This window comes from Barbus barbus (assembly GCF_936440315.1).
Source record: "Barbus barbus genome assembly, chromosome: 49".
Taxonomy (NCBI): Eukaryota; Metazoa; Chordata; class Actinopteri; order Cypriniformes; family Cyprinidae; genus Barbus; species Barbus barbus.
Genome location: NC_136727.1, coordinates 513,677 through 533,981, shown reverse-complemented (window position 1 = coordinate 533,981; position 20,305 = coordinate 513,677). Strand labels below are relative to the sequence as shown.

The 20,305-nt window shown below is 38.2% G+C and overlaps 1 protein-coding gene across 1 annotated transcript in view; it reads right to left on the bottom strand.

The window, feature by feature from the left end:
- The window catches only part of LOC306867900 (cadherin EGF LAG seven-pass G-type receptor 2-like), a gene marked incomplete at its 3' end in the record, with an annotated part of 59,707 nt that overhangs the window by 5,487 nt on the left and 33,915 nt on the right, over nt 1-20,305 (bottom strand). The window contains exons 7-26 of the mRNA XM_079413845.1: nt 19,214-19,371; nt 18,975-19,138; nt 18,357-18,482; nt 18,109-18,275; nt 17,367-17,540; nt 17,096-17,209; nt 16,409-16,583; nt 16,117-16,258; nt 15,910-16,030; nt 14,802-14,985; nt 14,615-14,716; nt 12,424-12,518; nt 12,141-12,350; nt 9,852-10,035; nt 8,692-9,010; nt 8,074-8,241; nt 7,864-7,990; nt 5,157-5,357; nt 3,005-3,292; nt 1,067-1,149 (exon numbers count right to left, since the gene is read on the bottom strand). Of these exons, the coding sequence (XP_079269971.1) occupies nt 1,067-1,149; nt 3,005-3,292; nt 5,157-5,357; nt 7,864-7,990; nt 8,074-8,241; nt 8,692-9,010; nt 9,852-10,035; nt 12,141-12,350; nt 12,424-12,518; nt 14,615-14,716; nt 14,802-14,985; nt 15,910-16,030; nt 16,117-16,258; nt 16,409-16,583; nt 17,096-17,209; nt 17,367-17,540; nt 18,109-18,275; nt 18,357-18,482; nt 18,975-19,138; nt 19,214-19,371 (3,302 nt within the window). The remainder of the gene's footprint in view (nt 1-1,066; nt 1,150-3,004; nt 3,293-5,156; nt 5,358-7,863; nt 7,991-8,073; nt 8,242-8,691; nt 9,011-9,851; nt 10,036-12,140; nt 12,351-12,423; nt 12,519-14,614; nt 14,717-14,801; nt 14,986-15,909; nt 16,031-16,116; nt 16,259-16,408; nt 16,584-17,095; nt 17,210-17,366; nt 17,541-18,108; nt 18,276-18,356; nt 18,483-18,974; nt 19,139-19,213; nt 19,372-20,305) is intronic.

Here is a 20,305-nt window from a genome sequence, read left to right as displayed (position 1 = left end):
ACACACAGACAATTTAACAAACACACTACACACACAGACGCTTTAACAAACACACTACACACACCGACGCTGTAACAAACACACTACACACACAGACGCTGTAACAAACACACTACACACAGACGCTGTAACAAATACACTACACACACAGACGCTGTAACAAACACACTACACACACAGACGCTGTAACAAACACACTACACACTGTAACAAACACACTACACACACAGACGCTGTAACAAACACACTACACACACAGACGCTGTAACAAACACACTACACACACAGACGCTGTAACAAACACACTACACACTGTAACAAACACACTACACACACAGACACTGTAACAAACACACTACACACACAGACGCTGTAACAAACACACTACACACACAGACGCTGTAACAAACACACTACACACACAGACGCTGTAACAAACACACTACACACACTACACACTGTAACAAACACACTACACACACAGACGCTGTAACAAACACACTACACACACAGACGCTGTAACAAACACACTACACACAGACAATTTAACAAACACACTACACACACTACACACTGTAACAAACACACTACACACACAGACGCTGTAACAAACACACTACACACACAGACGCTTTAACAAACACACTACACACACAGACGCTGTAACAAACACACTACACACACAGACGCTTTAACAAACACACTACACACACAGACGCTTTAACAAACACACTACACACACAGACGCTGTAACAAACACACTACACACACAGACGCTTTAACAAACACACTACACACACAGACGCTGTAACAAACACACTACACACACAGACGCTTTAACAAACACACTACACACACAGACGCTGTAACAAACACACTACACACACAGACGCTTTAACAAACACACTACACACACAGACGCTTTAACAAACACACTACACACACAGACGCTGTAACAAACACACTACACGCACAGACGCTGTAACAAACACACTACACACACAGACGCTGTAACAAACACACTACACACACAGACACTTCAGGATTGAGTGTGAACGAGACTCACGCCGGCACGTCTCTCTTCTCACAGCTCTTCCGCTGGAGCGAACACGAGGCTCTCGATGCCATGATGTACAGGAACACGTTCATCTGAGAGAGAAACAGACACACTTTCATACTCACTACAGACTAGGGCTGAAACGATTAGTCGACAAAAAACTGACAGCAAATATTTTTGTTGTCAAACAGTCTTTTGAGCTGATTTGAACTAATGCCTGCAGTAACACGGTTTGACCAGTCCAAGGAGATAACGTGAAAGATATAGTTCGAAAAATCGTTCTCGTTGTCTAAATAAGTTATGTTCCAAATTTGAAGTTGATATGAAAAAACGGAGGTTTCTGTGAGATGTTATTTAGGGCGTTATACCACAAACTGCCGTCCAAATTCCACTGAACTTTTTTTAAATGCATTTTTTCTGTCACAGATTTCTACATTTCTCTGTCAGTATTACTTCTATCACAAAATATGGGATCTTGAGACTCGGACTTTTCCGATGATATGCATTTTGTTAGGATTCTGAAAAGTTTTGATTGTAAAATACTGTAATACATTTAGTTTTCACAGGATGAATTTTGAGGTTTTAAGATTTCAAATGTAATTGTACAATAGTAATATAATTGTTTGTAATTTTCAAAAGCTGACTTGATTGCCTTATTTTATTTATTAGTTAGGATGTGTGTAACTCACTATTTTGACTAATTATAAAAGCTGAATAATTGAACAAAGCCTACTGGGTAATCTGTGAATGAATAGCTTTATTGTCACCGCAAGCAGAGTAAACAAACAAATATAAATATATATATATATATATATAAAGAACTATCTTAAAGTGCAAGAATGGTAAAGCAGCATATCGACTGATCAAATAAAAGACAAAACAAGGAAGATCTTAGAGTAAAAAATGGCAAAGCAGCATGATAACTGTTCAGTCAATTAACTGAAATAATGATTAGTCGAATACTCGTTAGATTAATCGAGAACCATAATGCACTTTTTCACATGTCCATGTTTCCCAGCAGCAGAAGTGGTCATGGTTGTGTTAACTTCAAGTGAATGGGAGAGAACCACACATATATTTTTTGCTTTCCCATTAGCTCAAACAGCAAAAGAAAAACTCCCCGATAGTGTTTTCATGACTTTCAATTAAAGGGAAAAAACTGAGAGACTGATAACGGCAGGAAGAAGAGAGAATGTTAACTTGTTTTTTTGTAATTTGATGCAAAGGTGATGTAATACAAAGTATAGTGTTATAAATATACATACATTAAAAAAAAATCTAAATATAAAAACTTTCAAGGATTTACGATGCTGACGACTGTTAACTCTTTCCCCGCCAGCGTTTTTGCTGATTTTCACAAACATTTCATAGGCCCCAGAATATTTTGTTATATGAACACCTGAACATGCAATACATCAAAATAAAGATCAGACCCACTACCTTTAAAAAAAATAAGCTTTAAGCTTCAAGCTTTTTTTTTTATCATCAACAATTGTAGGTAGGTTTCATAAAAAAAGCAACATTTTGAGCAAAAAGCTGATACTACAATACTATATCTGGATCATATTCAGTAATATTATCAAAGCAAAGATGCAGTAGATGTCTTCCATCAGTATCCCAAAGCTTGAACAGGCCTTTAATAATTTCTGGATCCACATCTCACTCTGTAACATTAGACAGCATTCATTTATATGCGGTTAGTGATGATGATTGCATTATTTTTCATACGCATATGCTTAGATTGCTGGTTTCTGCATCTTCCTGGTCTGTGTTTTTGATCGAGTGATTCTAGACTCATTCAGGAGATGCGTAATAACGCCCCTAGCGTATAACAGCGAGAACACAGAAACCTGGAAAATTCAGCGTTTGGCAGGGAAAGAGTTAAACGCATCATCACAGTCTTGTGAAAAGGGTCTTTAGTTTGTGCAAACAGAGGCGATCACTCACCGACACCACGAACGCGACGGGACCCGCCAAACTCCAGATGAGGGTGTCGTAGAGCGAGAGCCAGCAGAAGTCCGGGTTCCCGTAGCCCTCGGGGTCCAGTCCCACCGCCAGACCTGTGATGAAGGCCGGCACGCCCCAGCCAATCAGGTAGTAGAAGCGCATGGGGCCGTAGTTGATGTCACGCAGCTCGCTGAGCATGCGGTAAACATGCAGCCCCTCCAGGAAGAGCCAGGAGAAGACGCAGAGCCACAGGAAGTGCAGCAGGATGGCCATCACCGTACACAGGAACTGCAGGGAGACAGACGGACGCAACAAGCATTCAATAATCACGCGGCTCCGGGTTCAGCATTTCCTGCTCCTCGCTTAGAAATATCACAGAAGTTCTGTTCATAACATACATGGAGCACAAAACCAGTCATAAGGCTCAATTTTTTCAAAATTGAGATTTATGCATCATCTGAAAGCTGAATAAATCTTTCCATTGATGTATGGTTTGTTATGATAGGACAATATTTAGAAAATCTGGAATCTGAGGGTTATAATCTTGAGAAAATCTCCTTTAAATTTGTTCAAATGAAGTTCTTAGCAATGCATATTACTAATCAAAAATGAAGTTTTGATATATTTACGGTAGGAAATTTACTAAATATCTTCATGGAACATGATCTTAATATCCTAATGATTTTTGTCATAAAAGAGAAATGTATAATTTTGATCCATACAATGTATTGTTGTCTATTGCTACAGATATACCTGTGTTACTCATGACTGCTTCTGTGCTGCAGGGACACATATTGAAATAAAATAACATAAAATAAAACTAGTGCTGGGCAACGATTAATCGCATTCAAAATAAAAGTTTTTATTTGCATAATATATGTGTACAGTGTATATATTTATTATGTATATATAAAGACACACACATACAGTATATATTTATAAAATATTTACATCTATTTATTTATATGCATATAATTTATATTATATATACATATACTTATTATATAAACACAACATTTTTCTTAAATATATACATGCATGTGTGTGTGTTTATATATAACATAATAAATATACACAGTACACACACATATATTATGTAAACAAAAACTATTATTTTGGATGCGATTAATCGTTGCCCAGCACTAAATCAAATAAACACTAGGAGAGTAGCTTCAAATGCTTTACTGGAACACTAGTGTGCAAACTTTGCTCCTACCTCATGCCAAGCTTATTACACGGCTGTCAGCATAAAAGGTACCATTGCTGCTTTCTGCAGTGCAAAGTTTGTTTGTGAAGGATGAAAATAACATGTATTCGTCCGATATTTTATCTACAGATCGCTGCGTTTAGTACAGATTTCTCCTCATTCAAAACTGGATACAGATGAAGTAGCACTGTAAGATTACATTTGTTTGAATGCACTACTGAGAGAGCGATGTACCCGTTTAAATCACGCTTTCACTCGAAAATATTCAGTATCTAGAAGGAACAAATAAATTCCTTGAAAACTATAATTTCTCACTCATGTCCATTCACGTCATCATAACTTGGGCTGGGAAAATAAAATCGTGAAATGATTCCGCATCGATTCTGAGATTTTCCGAATGCATGGCGATTCTTTCTGGAGTCGATTCTGAGCTTAATTTTTAGAAACCGCCGTACTCTGCCCGTTTCCAAATCCTTACGCACACTTAAACCTAAAATAATCATTCATAAAATTCAAAAAGGTTGAAGCGAATTACAAGGGTGTTGACAGTGGGCTGTGTTCACATTAATCTCACGTCATTAAAGCATTCTGAGCCGAGGTGAAATTACATGAGCATTTGAGTGTGCGAATAAAAACTAGAGTATCTCCTGTTAAAATCTAAGCTCAGAATCCATTCCAGAGAGGATCGCGATGCATTCCAATAACCTCAGAATCAAGCCACGAATCGATTCTGCACTGATTTATCATCGCAGCCCTAATCATAACCTTCACATTCTTTCTGACTTGAGAGATCCATCTATATCAAGCTAGCTAAATATGTTCAACATGTAAATCCTTGCAGGTTTATTATTGGTGTGAATTGTGCTTGTGATGGAGCGGTAGTGAAACGAGTGAAAACCACGACGCTCCAACTTTCTAAAAATACAGAAAGGAAGTGGGCGTTACCGGGTTATCGGCCTGATTGATGCCCAGGATGAAGACGAGGTGCGCGATGAAGAGCGCGGCCGCACCGTTGCTGACGATGCTGGTCTTGTTGCTGCTCGCCGCCCGCAGACAGGTGAGGAAGACGATGGTGAGGAAGAGGAAGCCTAGCGTCACACCCACTGAACTCCATGTGACCAGCTTCACCGGCAGGATCTCTCCATTCTGAAGCAGAAACACGTTTATTCAGACTTATAAAAAGGATAGTTCCGGTCCTTGATTCTGATTGGTTGAGCCATGTTCGAAGCTGTTGTAAATTACTCTACAAACACACACCTCTTTGTTCCTGTGTGTTGCTCAGAAAACACTTTTTTGCAACCACAACCATTTTTGAGGAACTACATTGTTTGGCGGAAGAATGTTTTTATTTAAAATCATTACATTTCATTTGCTTTGTTTTAGTTTGTGAAACCTTGCTATATGTGAAGCCATGGGGGGTTATAACGCCCCTTAGCTCTTATAAATTCACTGTAAACCACGGCTTCTTGCTTTATTTAAGCAAAACGTATTCTTCGGCTGGCCACCTTTAGACGCTAAAGCCGCCTGTAGGGGTTCGGCTGGGGATCCAAATCAGGATCAAGATCTTTTCAGCCTCAGACAGACTGTTTGCGGCGTATTAACACTAAAATAATGATGTGATTTCTCTGATCTGACTGAATGACTTTACACAAGCATTTATGTCGGGATACTAAGTGTCTTTTCCGTCAAACTGCTCTCATGTCCGGTGGTTCTGGGCCGGAAATACGTGGTTCTTCACCACCAAATAAAGTTTTGAAATGAACCCAAACTCTGGGATCTGACTCAAAGGATACAAGAAGTCTAGACCAGGAAGTACCTGAAATGTAAACAGGAAGTAGCTGATGCCTGACTCGACAGAAGAGATAAACTCATTTTCAGAGGAAGAACTAGTCACCGGATTTGACAAGGTTAGTTCTGAGTAGGGGTGTTTACGGTACACGTGTTCGTACGGAACATTTTCGTACCGCATGTGTATCGAACAAATACAGAATTGTTTTAACCATTGCATGAGTGAAACTTCATTGGAAACTTTCAGTTTTATACTGCTACTTTTGATAATAAAGTCTCATCAGGAAATTCAAACAATAATCGCTGTATAAACACCTCAGTTCAAACAGCAGTGGGATCATCCTTCCTCTTTACTACTAGTTTTAATGTGAAATAAACATGAATGAACATCTGACGCCTCACGTAATCGTTCAATCAGCATTTCAACCGCAGAAAGACGTCAATAAAACAGCTTGTAAACATCACGTAGCATTTCATTTACCTCAGGCAAGTCATCAGTGTCCACAGCTAGAGAAATTATGTATTAATTATTCAGTGAATGTTTAAATCTCTTATGAAACCAGTCATGACAGCCACTGTGTAAATCAATATACAGTATTTTTTCCTCCTGCTGTACCGAAACTAGGGATGCATCGATCCGATACTCAGGATCGGTATCGGCTCCGATACGGTCATTTTCTCATTATCGGGTATCGGTCAGACGAGCCCGATCCAAATCCGGTATTGTGCGTATACTATTCTGTGTTATTGTTAAACCCCACGAAAGCACAAAAACATTAGAAAGCAGCATAAAGTTTCCGTGCACTATATTTCAAGTGTTCTGAAGCTGTTCCATAGTTTAATCTGAGGTACAGATGAATATTTAAGTCTTTAAACTCAAGTTCAGGTAAACTCTTCTCTCCGATCCTCCATTCAGCATGCGTGTCTCGTTCGGTTTCTACAGTCAAACTCTCTTCAAGAGCACACAGTTACTGAGGTTTAAAACTGTTAAAAGAAAAGAATTAATAAACGTAAGCACAGATTTAATACACTACGCATCAATATCCCTTCCCTTTGTACTTTGAATGTTTCTATGTGGACTCAGAGAGCTGCGCTGTGACTCCGTGTCGCTTCAAGAGCATCATTCAGAGCACGGGATGCACAAGCGCTTTCTGCTGCTCTATATTGGAGCCTTACTTATAATACTTTTGCGCAATGAATGATTATTAACAGTCTTTCTTGTTCTGTCCTATCTATCATATGTTGCTGCCTTCATTACTTTGCTTGTTTTTTCATAAATGTATTTTACAACAATTCAAAGAGCAATGTGTATAATTTCACCAGATTTAGTCCTACACTTATTCACTTTTATTTATAAATAAAAATGTTTCACTAGGTTTTATAAAATTATTGTGCACCCATGATTTTTCTAGAGTATCTTTTGCTGTATTATAAACCAAGTCTATAATAGTATTTTTGTCATAGATTATGATTACATATTTTTTCATTTGTTATTTTTCATTAAAATTATGAATTTCTATATTGATTAAAAAAAAACTGCGCTGGTATCGGATTGGATCGGTATCGGCAGATACTCAGAATTTTCAGGATCGGATCGGATCGGTTCTGAAAAAATGGTATCGTTGCATTCCTAACCGAAACCATACCGAACCGTGACATCAAAGCCGAGGTACGCCCCGAACCGTCATGTTTGTGTACCGCTACACCCCTAGTTCTGAGTGATTGCTGGTAGGATTTTATGGGTGGTTGCTAGAGCATTGCTATGTGTAAAAAAATCACTAGTACATTTTCAGTGGTTGCTAGGTAGTGCAACCACTGAAGTATGCAACTAATGTCTGATCAGGTTAGTGTTGGGTTAGGTCACCTCTCGGCGTGAGATGTCCATGAGCACAGCGAAGCTGGTCATGTGGTAACACTGGCAGCTGATGTGTGTGCTGTTCCTGAAGACCACCTCACAACCCTTAGAAGACCAGCCTCCCGGACCACCAGGGCTGTATAGACACACAACACAACACAAGTTCACTCACAAACACCTGCTCATATCTACACTACACACGTATGAGTGTGTACTTACACTATGGAGTGGTTCCAGAACACACAGATGGGTTTAGAGCGCTCTTCGGTGGCCACTAGGCGGAACTGCACTGTGATGGGTTTATCCAGCGTGTGCTGCAGCAGCTCCTCGTTATCATGAACCGTTATACTGACCACAGGAGTGTTGATGACCGGACGCTTGGGAACCCTGAACACACACACAGAGTTAGATCAATCAGTGACTCTGTGAATGTCTGGTCTGGTCTGGTGTAGCCTAGTCTGGTCTGGTCTAGTCTAGTCTGGTGTAGCCTGATCTGGTCTGGTCTAGTCTAGTCTAGTCTGTTTTAGTCTAGTCTAGTCTGGTCTAGCCTGGCTTGTCTGGTCTAGTCTAGTCTGGTGTAGCCTAATCTGGACTGGTCTAGCCTAGCCTAGTGTGGTCTGGTCTGGTCTGGTCTAGTCTAGTCTGGTCTGGTCTAGCCTAATCTGGTCTGGTCTAGTTTAGTCTGGTCTGGTGTAGCCTAGTCTGGTCTAGTTTAGTCTGGTGTAGTTTGGTCTGGTGTAGTTTAGTCTGGTCTAGTCTAGTCTGGTCTAGCCTAGTCTGGTCCAGTCTGGTCTAGTTTGGTCTGGTCTGGTCTAGTTTGGTCTTGTCTGGTCTCACCTGAGGCTTCTCTTGTCGGTGTCGTATCGCTCGGGCAGCAGCGCCGCTAGGCTGTGGAAGATGATGACACTGGCGATGGCGTCCTGCTCGCGCTCGTCCGGGTGTCGTTTCTTCCGATTGGCCGTGTAGTTTCTGCCGGACTCTGCGATTGGCTCGCTGTGTTGCCGCTGACCTTTGCCCTCGGGGGCGGGGATGAAGACCGAGTCGGGAAGAGTGACAGCCGTCTCCAGGTCAAGTGGGCGCGGCCCGCGAAGGGACTCGTAACGCGGCAGTTTAGCGCCGGCGAAATTCATCTTCTCCAAACGATCGATGGAGATGACTAGAATAATACAGATTTAAAACATATTTGTAAACCAAAATAAAACAACTAACACAAAGCAACTAACTAAATGCAATTAAACAATTAAAATTATACTTCTTTGTAGCTAACTTCAGTAGTTTATAGATTTATCATATTGTTTTGTGTAGATAAATGTAAAAGTTCACGTAAAATATACAAATACTAAAACAATTTGAAACTAAAAGATCTTTAATAAATAAAAACTAACATAAAAAATTATATAAACAACTTAAATTTAAATTATAATTGAAATAAAATATTACATAAAAAGATTATATAATTTAAAATTTTTCCAGCAGATTTTGCCAATCTGAAACTTTGCTGGATTTACAGAACTACATAAATAATAAAAAAATAATTGTTTTTTTATTGGATTCACTTTCTTTATAACTTGTTGGATTTTATTAAATTAACAATTTTTTTGTCAACTGAGAACACAAAGTATTAGAATTAATATCAATCATTATTAATAACGTTAATAATGACAATTAATATAATAATAAATTATAATACATTTTGAAAAGAGAAAAATAAGACCATAAAACAAAAACTATATGGAAATGTAAATGTGTGTGTGTGTGTGTGTGGGGGGGGGGGTATCATAGATAAAATGTCACTACTACCTTAACAGATTTCAATGAAATGTTGTGATGTGATAAATCACATGCGTCACTATCACGGACCAAAGAGGTTATGGGTGTGGCCTGCAGATCTTTGGCCAATCAGAAACACTCTTGGCATGTCAATCATTTTGTTCGTCCATTTTTGTAAGGATGGAGGATGTGTGCATATTAATCAGTGAAGGAGTGAAACAACAGACCGATGTTGGGCGTGACGATGGTGAAGGGGCTCAGGTAGGTCTTCCTCATGTTTTGCGCGAGCGTGTTCGTATACTCCTCGAACTGTCGCAGCAGTGTGGCCGTGCCGCCCTCCGTCTGCTGGATGAGCTCCCAGTGTCCACGCATTTCTGCCGACAGTATAGCGCTGCCCACGAGCATCAGGTGCTGCCACAGCAAACAATCACAAAGTAAGAAATTGGGAACTACTTTTAGTTCGTAACTACTTCGTTACTTTTAAAAATGCATCTAGTATTTCTAATAAAAATTAATTATTTTATGTGAATTTGGTGTGAAAGTTCAAATAAAATCTACAAATATTCCCATTTCTCTTGATTTTTAAAGTGGATTTACAGTTAATAAAAGGTTATAAATGATCATTTACACTAGTACTGTCAAACGATTAATCGCGATTAATCGCATCCAAAATAAAAGTTTTTGTTTACATAATATATGTTTATGTGCTGTGTATATTTATTATGTATATATAAAGATACACACATGTAGTATATATTTAAGAAAAAAAATTTATTTATATATTAAATATATTTATTTATAATATAAATTATGTGAATATAAATATATACATGTAAATATTTTCAAAATATATACTGCATGTGTGTATCTTTATATATACATAATAAATATACACAGCACACATACATATATTATGTAAACAAAAACTTTTATTTTGGATGCGATTAATCACGATTAATCGTTTGACAGCACTAATTTATACATTTACATACATAATACATTTAGTCATTTAGCAGATGCTTTTATCCAAAGTGACTTACAAACGAGGACAATAGAAGCAATCAGAACCAACAGAAGAGCAATGATACGCAAGTCTATGACAAGTCTCAGCTCAACGCAGTACACGGAGCAAGGGTTTTTATTTTAAATTATATAATAAAAAAAAGAAAACAGAATAGAAGAAGCAGAGCATTTTTAGAGAATAGAGTATTTTTTAAAGAAAACAAGCAGTTAGTAAATGAATAGAGTGCAAGTCTAAAAGGGGCAATTTTTAAAAAGAATAGAATTAGAATTAATTAAATTAAATTTAAATCATAATAAATTATTATAATTAGTAATTATATTGTTTACTAAAATTAGTCAGATGTCTAAATGCTACATATGAGAGAACTTTTTACAAAGCTAAAAACAGTTAGTTGCATCACTACTTTTAGTACGTAACTACTTAAAAATCGTTACTTTTACAATGCAAAATATAATTCCTAATAAAATTAACTACCCATATAATGAAATAAATATGTTTATTTCATACTAAATATAGTTAAAGTCTATTACCATATTTACTGATATATCGCTCGAGACGTACCGATATAACAATTCTAATTAAACTTTATTTGGAGTACTCACAATGCACATTTCTTAATATTAAGACTAAAATGTGGTTTAATGTCACTATTGACAAGGATTGTATGATCTTTAAATAATATCGGTCTTTAAATGTAAGATATTAAAAAGTGTACCTGAAGAATACTTGCGATAGTTCCACTTTAGCACAATCAAATATACTTAAGTGTACCTTTAGTTGTACTTTAGCATAATTAAAGTGCATTAATTACAAAATTAGTTGTTCCAATTTAGCAGACGTTAAGTATACCAGTTTAGGGTATTTTACAGGGTATTTTTATTACGCATATAAATATGTAAATGTGTTTGTTATAGACTTAGCATGAAACAAAAGTATTTCAAATAGATTTTAGTATATTTATTTTTCACTAGGTTACGTACGTATTATGCGTTAATTTGTGCGTTATTTAAATGAGGTAACAACAAATTTATAAAAACATTTAATAATGCGCTGAACAATTTAGAAATAATGCATTATAATGGACTTTTTATTGCTACATATAAGAGAAAGATTTTGACTAAGCTTAAAATTTTAGTTAGTCGCATTACTACTTTTAGTTTGTAACTGTTCGTAATTTGTTACTTTTAAAATGTGAACTATTATTCCTAATAAAAATAACCAATGACTCATAATGCGTTATTTTTTGAGTTAAGACATAAGAAATACTGATATTTCTTGATTTTCAAGTGGATTATTTCATTAATTTACATAATCCACCATTAAACACAGTTTTAACACTAATATCTGTAACTATTCGTTACTTTTAAAATGTGAACTAGTATTCCTAATAAAAATAACTGATGATGCATAATGCATTATTTTTGCGTTATTTAAATTATGAGGTAACTGAAATAAATCTTAGCATGTTAGCGCTGGAGCTATGCGCGCGTACCTCGTTAAACAAGACGTCCTGCGTGGCGGTGAGGTTGAAGCCCTGCTGGCTGCTCTCGTGCTGCAGTATGGCGCGCGTCAGGTGATACGCGATCTTCACGTCGCTGCCGTAGAACTGTCTCACGTTTTTCGTTGCGTTACACAGCAGCGCCGCCGTCTGCTGGACGTTACCGGAATCCATCAGAGACGCATTACGCGCCAAACGCTCCGCCTGCAGACATGAAAACAGACGTGAGGATGCGCGGATCACGCTATATCGCGAGAGGTTTGCGTGAGATTCTCACCAGTGTCTTGAGTTTACTGAAGCTCGCAGACGTGCAATTGAAGAGGTTCGGCGACAGCCAGCCCTTGTGCTCGTCGCAGTGACGGATCACAGTTCCTGCGCACAAATACAATGCAATTAAAATATTAAGTAAATGTAAAACTATATTAAATAAAATTTTAAAAAACGAAATTTGAAGTTCCTGCTCACAAACGTAATTCTATTAAAATAGTACGTAAAAAATTTATTACCTAAATAGCATAAAAAACAAATACCTTTTTGTAGATAGCTTTAGTAGTTTATAGGTGTATTTTTTCGTGTAGATCTACAAATGTATTTTGAATTTTTTTCAGTTTTCAAGCAGATTTTGCTAAAATGATATTCAGAAGTCTTGCTGGATTTACTTAACCAATTATAATTCAAAAACTAAAAAGGCTCTAAATTTAAATTATAAATTATTGTAATGAATAATGATAATGATTTGCAGTTACGGCATACAGATACGAAGCCATTAAAACTACTTTTTAATGCAAATTAAATAAAAAACAAAAAACAATACTTTTTTGTAGCTAGCATTAGTAGTTTTGGAATTTTATTGTTTCATGTAAATCTGGTGTGAAAGACAAAGTCAACAAAATCTACAAATATTTCACTCTGAACAATATTTCTGGAGTTAAAAGTCTTCTAGCAGGTTGTGCTAAACTGAAACTCAAAAATCGCACTGAATTTGCTTAACTAATAATAATTAAATGGAAAACAAGTTTATAAATGCAGTTCCTGCAAACAAATACAATGCCACTCCAATATTTGTAACACAAAGTAAATGATAATTTAATTTAAAGTTTGAATAAAACGGGGGGGGGGGGGGGGGGGGGGGGGTTAGCTAGAGTACATTAGTGTTTTGTACTTTTAATGTTTAATGTAGATCTAGTGTAAAGCTTCAAATAAATATCTAGAAATATTGTACTTAATATATAAGAAATACTGATATTTCTTGATTTTCAAGTGGATTATTTAATCCATTTACATAATCCACCATTAAACACAGTAACTAACACGTGATACGAAGATTTAAAATGCTAATATGTAATTGTAAGTGCATCTATCTTCGGTTACACTTTATTTTAAGGTGTCCTTGTTACAGTGTAATTATACATTTAAGTACGGAGTAATATTAAATAACTACATGTACTTACTATATGGTTATGGTTAGGATTACTGTGCGTTCACACCGCCGGCGTCGAGAGCGTCAAAATTCGCCCTGGCCGCCCTGACTGAGACGCTGTAGAAAAGATTCGTGGACGCGCTGACGCTCTGACGTAGATCGTATGCTCGTCTTGTATTTAAAGGAGCCGCAAAAGAAACAAGTACGTTGAGCCAATGAAAAGCCATTTGTGTGGTGTGGATTTGTGTTCATGGTTAAGTGCTAGTCTAATTTCAACATTATAGGAGACATTTACTAGCCTTGGTCTTTAATTAACATTAATTTGTGTGCAGCCTACATTACAAACTGTCCAGATTGAAGTGTAGCCTTAATGTAATTGGTCAAATCGGTGTTGTTTTGAGCAAATAAATTGCATTCCCGCTGAAAAACAAACGTTGTAGCGGGAAAATGTACCCTATCATTTTTATTTATTTATCTCCCTGTACACAAACAGGGACACGTCAAATATTATCGGGAAACCCGCCACAGCAATAACTAATCTCTCTTCCATTTTGCATGGGAACTAATGTGGTCGGAACCAAAGTTTACAGAACTGCGTTCTCTGGAACCCTCTCAAGCGGAGGACTTCTACATTCCGATTGGTTGCCGCCCAACCGCGTCATAGCTCATTACCATAAAGTTGACCTGATTTCAACTCTCCTCGACGCTCTCACCGCCCAAGACTCGCCGCGCCGCTCTCGCCGGAGCTCGCCGCCGGCTCTCATTGAAAATGAATGACTTCCGGCCGCTTTGACGCTCTCGCCGCCGGCGGTGTGAACGCACAGTTAGGGTTTGGTTTAGGGTTACTTGCATGTAATTATGCATAATTTTTTGTTGTTATAATAGTAAAGTACATGTAACGTGTAACAAGGTCACCATAAAATAAAGTGTTACCCTATCTATTTACCATGGTAAAGTCACACAGCACATTTAATCTGATAAAATGACCATGTTTCATGTAATAATGATGTTAAAATAACATTGTGAATGTGAAATATTTGTTTGGTACCAATGGATCCTTTCGGACACGAGACGGCCGCCGGTAAACCGAACTTGGTCCGTGGCCACCAGATTCCTGCTTCGATGGCCTGCGGACAGCTGTCGTAGATCACTGAACACACACACACACACACACGTTACAGAGGGGTCATGGGACATACATGACAGCATGATGAGCGTATGTTTGAGAGTCTGACCTTCACAGCCGCTGGACGAGACCTCAGCGAAGGGGTTATCACAGCGGTCACACTGCCGCCCGATGACGCCCGGTTTACACGGACACTGACCGCTGTCCCGGTCACAGGCGCGCGAGAACGAGCCCACGGCATAGCAGTCACACAGCAGACACGCCGCGCTCGCCGCCGGCCGGAAGTGATTGTCCTGACCACAGAAACAAGATCAATGTCCAACTGCAGTCTGGTGGGATTTGAGTAACGTGATGACAATTTTTTCAGCTTTTTTGGGGGAAAAAACTGGATGACTTTTGGACTTGCTAGCATTAAAATATAAATATTTAATAATATAATAAAAATAATAGATTATAAAATATTCTAAACAAAATAAAAAATAAATAACTGAACAAATAAAATTAATTAAAAAATATTTATAAAAAGAAACTATATATATAATATAATGTTTTTTTATAACTTAAAACATATCAAAATTAAATAGGATAGATATTTTTTTAATTAAAATTTAGTGAAGTTTAAAATGTTTTAAAACAATATAAAAGTATATATAATAAAACTTTTTGTTATTCTGTTACATTTTTATTTTATTTTATTTTTATGTTTAATAACAATATAAAAACAATATATTGTTATAATTTATTAAATAATATTAAAATAGAAAAATATTTTTAAAGAAATATAAAATTAAAATAGAATAATAAAAAGTTAATACTAAAAAAACAACAATATAATATAAATGTAACAGTTTATTAAACATAAAAATTAAAATAGAATAATCGGCAACACCAAAGCTCCAAAAATATCAAAAATGTATTTTAAAAACTTTTGCATAGCGTGTGACGTTTGAAGCACGCAGGCTGTTTATCAGACGTTTTCTTAAATTTAATTGTATATTGTTTACAATAATATAATGAAATATTATACAATTTATTAAACAACAAAAGTAAAACATAAATCTAAATAAATAATAGTTTATTAAGCAATATCTAATCTAAATATTATAATAAAAAATATACAATTTAATAAAAAAACACAAATATAAATAATTGATTTAATAAACATCGTCAAACCTAAAAACAGTAACTAAAGACACAGTGATGGAGTTTGATCATACCTTGCAGCGACACGCGCCGCTGGTCTTGTTACAGTCGGCGTCGAATCCTTTAGCCATGTCACAGTTACACGGACCACATGACTTATCCCCCCACCATCCACGGGGACACGGCAGATCCGTCCTGAACACACACACACACACACTCATGTTAGCACACACGTCATCACAGCGTCCTGAATCTCTGCATGCATCAGGAAATTCTCGTACTTTTTCTCGCAGTACTGGCCGAAGTAGCTGCTGGGACAGGTACACGTGTATCCGTGGGCGGAGCTTGACTTCCTGCTGCATGCTGATTGGTGCTCGCAGGGGTTCAGCGCGCAGGCGTCACTGCAGTTGTTGCCATAGTAACCTGTTGTCATATGTTAACAATACAAAAACGCACAAGAATGCTAAATAAATATTTAAATTAAATAAATAATACAACTAACTACAATTTAAATAAAAACAGAAAATATAAAAACAAAACACAGAAGTGAATAAGCGTTGGAATTGGACTGACCGCTGTGGCATCTGCAGAAATGTGTGTCCCAGTTGTTGCTGCAGTCGCTGTGAGCCGGACAGGGGTTCGAGCCGCAGGGGTTCGGCAGACTGCAGCCCGACTCCACGTTCACCACATCAGCCTGATGCATGCTGGGAAACACGGGAGCTGAGGCGGAGCCACCCAGACGCAAACCCTGCGGACAATCACATGTGATGATGTGTGTGTGTGTGTGTGAGAGAGTGAGAGTGTGTGTGTGTGTGTGTGTGTGTGTGAGAGAGTGAGTGTGTGCGTGTGTGTGTGTGCGTGTGTGTGTGTGTGTGTGTGAGAGAGAGTGAGTGTGTGTGTGCGTGTGTGTGTGTGTGTGTGTGTGAGAGAGAGTGTGTGTGTGCGTATGTGAGTGTGTGTGTGTGTGTGTGTGTGAGAGAGTGTGTGTGAGAGAGAGAGTGTGTGTGTGTGTGTGAATGTGAGTGTGTGTGTGTGTGTGTGTGTGTGAGAGAGTGTGTGTGAGAGAGAGAGTGTGTGTGTGTGCACGTATGTGAGTGTGAGTGTGTGTGTGATTGTAATCATTTGTGTGTGTGTGTGTGTGTGTGTTTGTAATGATCATGTGTGTGTGTGTGTGTGATTGTAATGATCATGTGTGTGTGTGTGTGTGTGTGTGTGTGTGTGTGATTGTAATGCTCATGTGTGTGTGTGTCAGATGATCACCTGAACACATCCTCTAAATCCACTGATGACTTTATTCCTGCCGTCTTTGATTCCGCCGACACTCACAGTCTTCAGTTTAACACCCTTCAGCTTAGAGTCCAGATCCATAGAAGACTACACACACACACACACACACACACACACACACACACGTTACATCTACGTTAAATAGGTAAATAAATTCAAATTAAAAAACATTTGAATTGTATTAAACTATAAAATAATAAATGTAACAATATTTTAAGATGAGGTCAGCTGTATTATGTCTGACCGTGTACAGGCCGTGGTCGAGGCTCAGTGCCGCCGTTATGCCGCCCGTCGATGGGCCTCGGAGCTCCAGCAATAGGTGATGCCATTGGCCGTCACTCACTGTGACATCATCAACACGAGACACGGTGGAGTCCTCGCTGCGCTGGACCGACGTCAACACGTAACCCTCCCTCAGCTGACACACACACACACACACACACACACACATACATACACACACAGTGACGGCCATCATTTACAGACCAAAAAAACACAGATGACATCATCACACACTACACAAACACCTGTCCAGTCAAACACGCTCTACGATGAATCATACACATGAGAGTATAATATATTCATATAAAATATTAAATGCATCATCAACTTATCAATATCCCACTCCAAATTTCAATAGGAAATACATAGAACAAAAAAAAACCTGTCACATTTATGGTGTTTTTCAAATCTAATAAAAACTGCCTGGTTTACTGTGTGTAAGGTGTCATATCACATATAGCCAGCAGGTGGAGCTGCAGACACATACAAAAATCAGTCAGTGCACCTGCTGCTGAAGCTGCTCAACTGTGTGTTTTATATCTGTGTGTTTTATATCTGTGTGTTTTATATCTGTGTGTGTGTGTACCTAACTAACCATATGTTGGTGGCGTAATTGTATCCAGAACAGAGTTGAAGCTGACGAAGCCTCCGTTTAGCGGCGTCATCATTTGTAAAAACAGTGTAGATATGTGTTTTAACTGCACCTGTATGGTGAGGTTATGCTGTTGCGCTGAACTGATTTGAATCAGCATCGCCGTCGGCTGTCGCGTGCGGAACATGAACTCCAGGTGCCACGGAACCGTTACCATAGCAGCCAGATCCCGCCACGACAACAGGCTGTTACCATGGAAACGCAGCGGGTTGGGCATCACTGCGGACAGACGGATAGACAGGTGTTGTTAATGACAGATCCGCTGCTAACAGACGCGCAGCTCACGTGAGGCTCGCTCACCTTTCTCGCAGTTCCGTCCTCCGAATCCCAGCGGACAGTCACATCGGAACGAACCCCACAGATCGACGCAGCTGCCGCCGTTCAGACACGGGTTAGTGCTGCAGAAATGACGCTTCGCAGAGCATCCTAGGAAAACACATCGTACACTCGTTACAGGATAACATTGTCATGAAAAACGCGACATTATCGTTTCTTTTTTTTAGCACTTTTTTACAATACAGATGTCAGTGTCAAAGCAGCTTTACAGTATTAAACAGAAAAATAGCGTGTTGAAGCAAATTGATATGCTTCATCAGGCCACAAAAAATATAGAGTTGAGTATCATCAGCATTACAGTGAAAGCTAAGACCATGTTTCCTGATGATATCTCCTAAGAGTAACATATAAACCATGAAAAGCAACAGTCCTAGTACTGAGCCTTGAGGTGCTCCATACTGCACTTGTGATTGGTATGATACCTCTTCATTCACTGCTATGAATTGATTGCGGTCAGATAAATACGATTTGAACCGTGCCAATGCACTTCCACTAATACCAACATCATTTTCTAGTCTATTAAAAAAACTGGTGTGGTCAATAGTGTCAAAAGCAGTGCTAAGATCCAGTAGCACTAATCACCAGCTAGGGTTCCGTTGTTAGCGATGAATCCGGCCATGTCGATGTGCCGCTGGTCGATGCGCAGGTCCTTCATGCAGCCGATGAACTGGCGGTTCTGAACGGGAAACTCCTCGGGGAGTTTGGGAACGCCGCCCAGCAGCAGTGGTCCCGTCAGATCCAGAGACCTGCCGCAAAACAACGCAACATTACACAGTCACACTATTACTGGCGATTAGCGTTCGTCAGACTCGCTCTCTTACTTCTTGGATCCTGATTGGCTGCCCTGGGCGGAACAGGAGTAGTTTCCAATCATGTGACCGAAGCGCAGCGCCACCGAACTGTCGCAGTTGTCCACAGTCACCACCACGACCTTCTGATCGGATGGGCCCTGAGGGAGACCTGCACGGTTCAGGACAGGCTGAGAGAGAGAGAGAGAGACGGGACAATCAGAGAACAGCGGCATCAAACACAACCATGAAAATACATCACAGACAGACAGTGATGAGCTTCATCTTCATTTCTGGTGTATTTTTATCTGACTGGCATCTTGTGAATAATATATAATCGTTTAGGTATATTATATTATATGTGACCCTGGACCCCAAAACCAGTCATAAGGGTCAATTTTCTGAAATTTATACATCATCTGAAGGCTGAATAAATAATCTTTCCATTGATGTATGGTTTGTTATGATAGGACAATATTTGTCTGAGATACAACTATTTGAAAATCTGGAATCTGAGGGAGCAAAAAAATCTAAATATTGAGAAAATCTCCTTTAAAGTTGTTCAAATTAAGTTCTTAGCAATGCATATTACTAATCAAAAATGAAGTTTTGATATATTTATGGTAGGAAATTACTAAATATCTTCATGGAACATGATCTTAATATCCTAATGATTTTTGTCATAAAAGAGAAATGTATAATTTTGATCCATACAATGTATTGTTGGCTATTGCTACAAATATACCTGTGTTACTCATGACTGCTTTTGTGCTGCAGGGACACATATAATCACCTATATTATATTATATTATTATAATCTGAACTGAAAGTGTAATTCCAATAAATAATTTAAAGCTGTCAAATATATATAAAAATTAATTCTAAATAAATATACATTTTAAAGTAGTTAATATTTATTTAAAAAAAAAAAAAGGAAAAAATAATCTTATATGAATATAAAATAAGACAGACAGACAGATGTGTGAGGAGCTTCATCTTGATCTCTATCTGTTCAGACGAGTGACTTCAAACTGTCATCTGATTCCACTCGAACGAACACCAACAGACACAACGAGCCTGGCTTAATGAATGATCTCATCACACAGAGGTCACGACCCCTCTCAG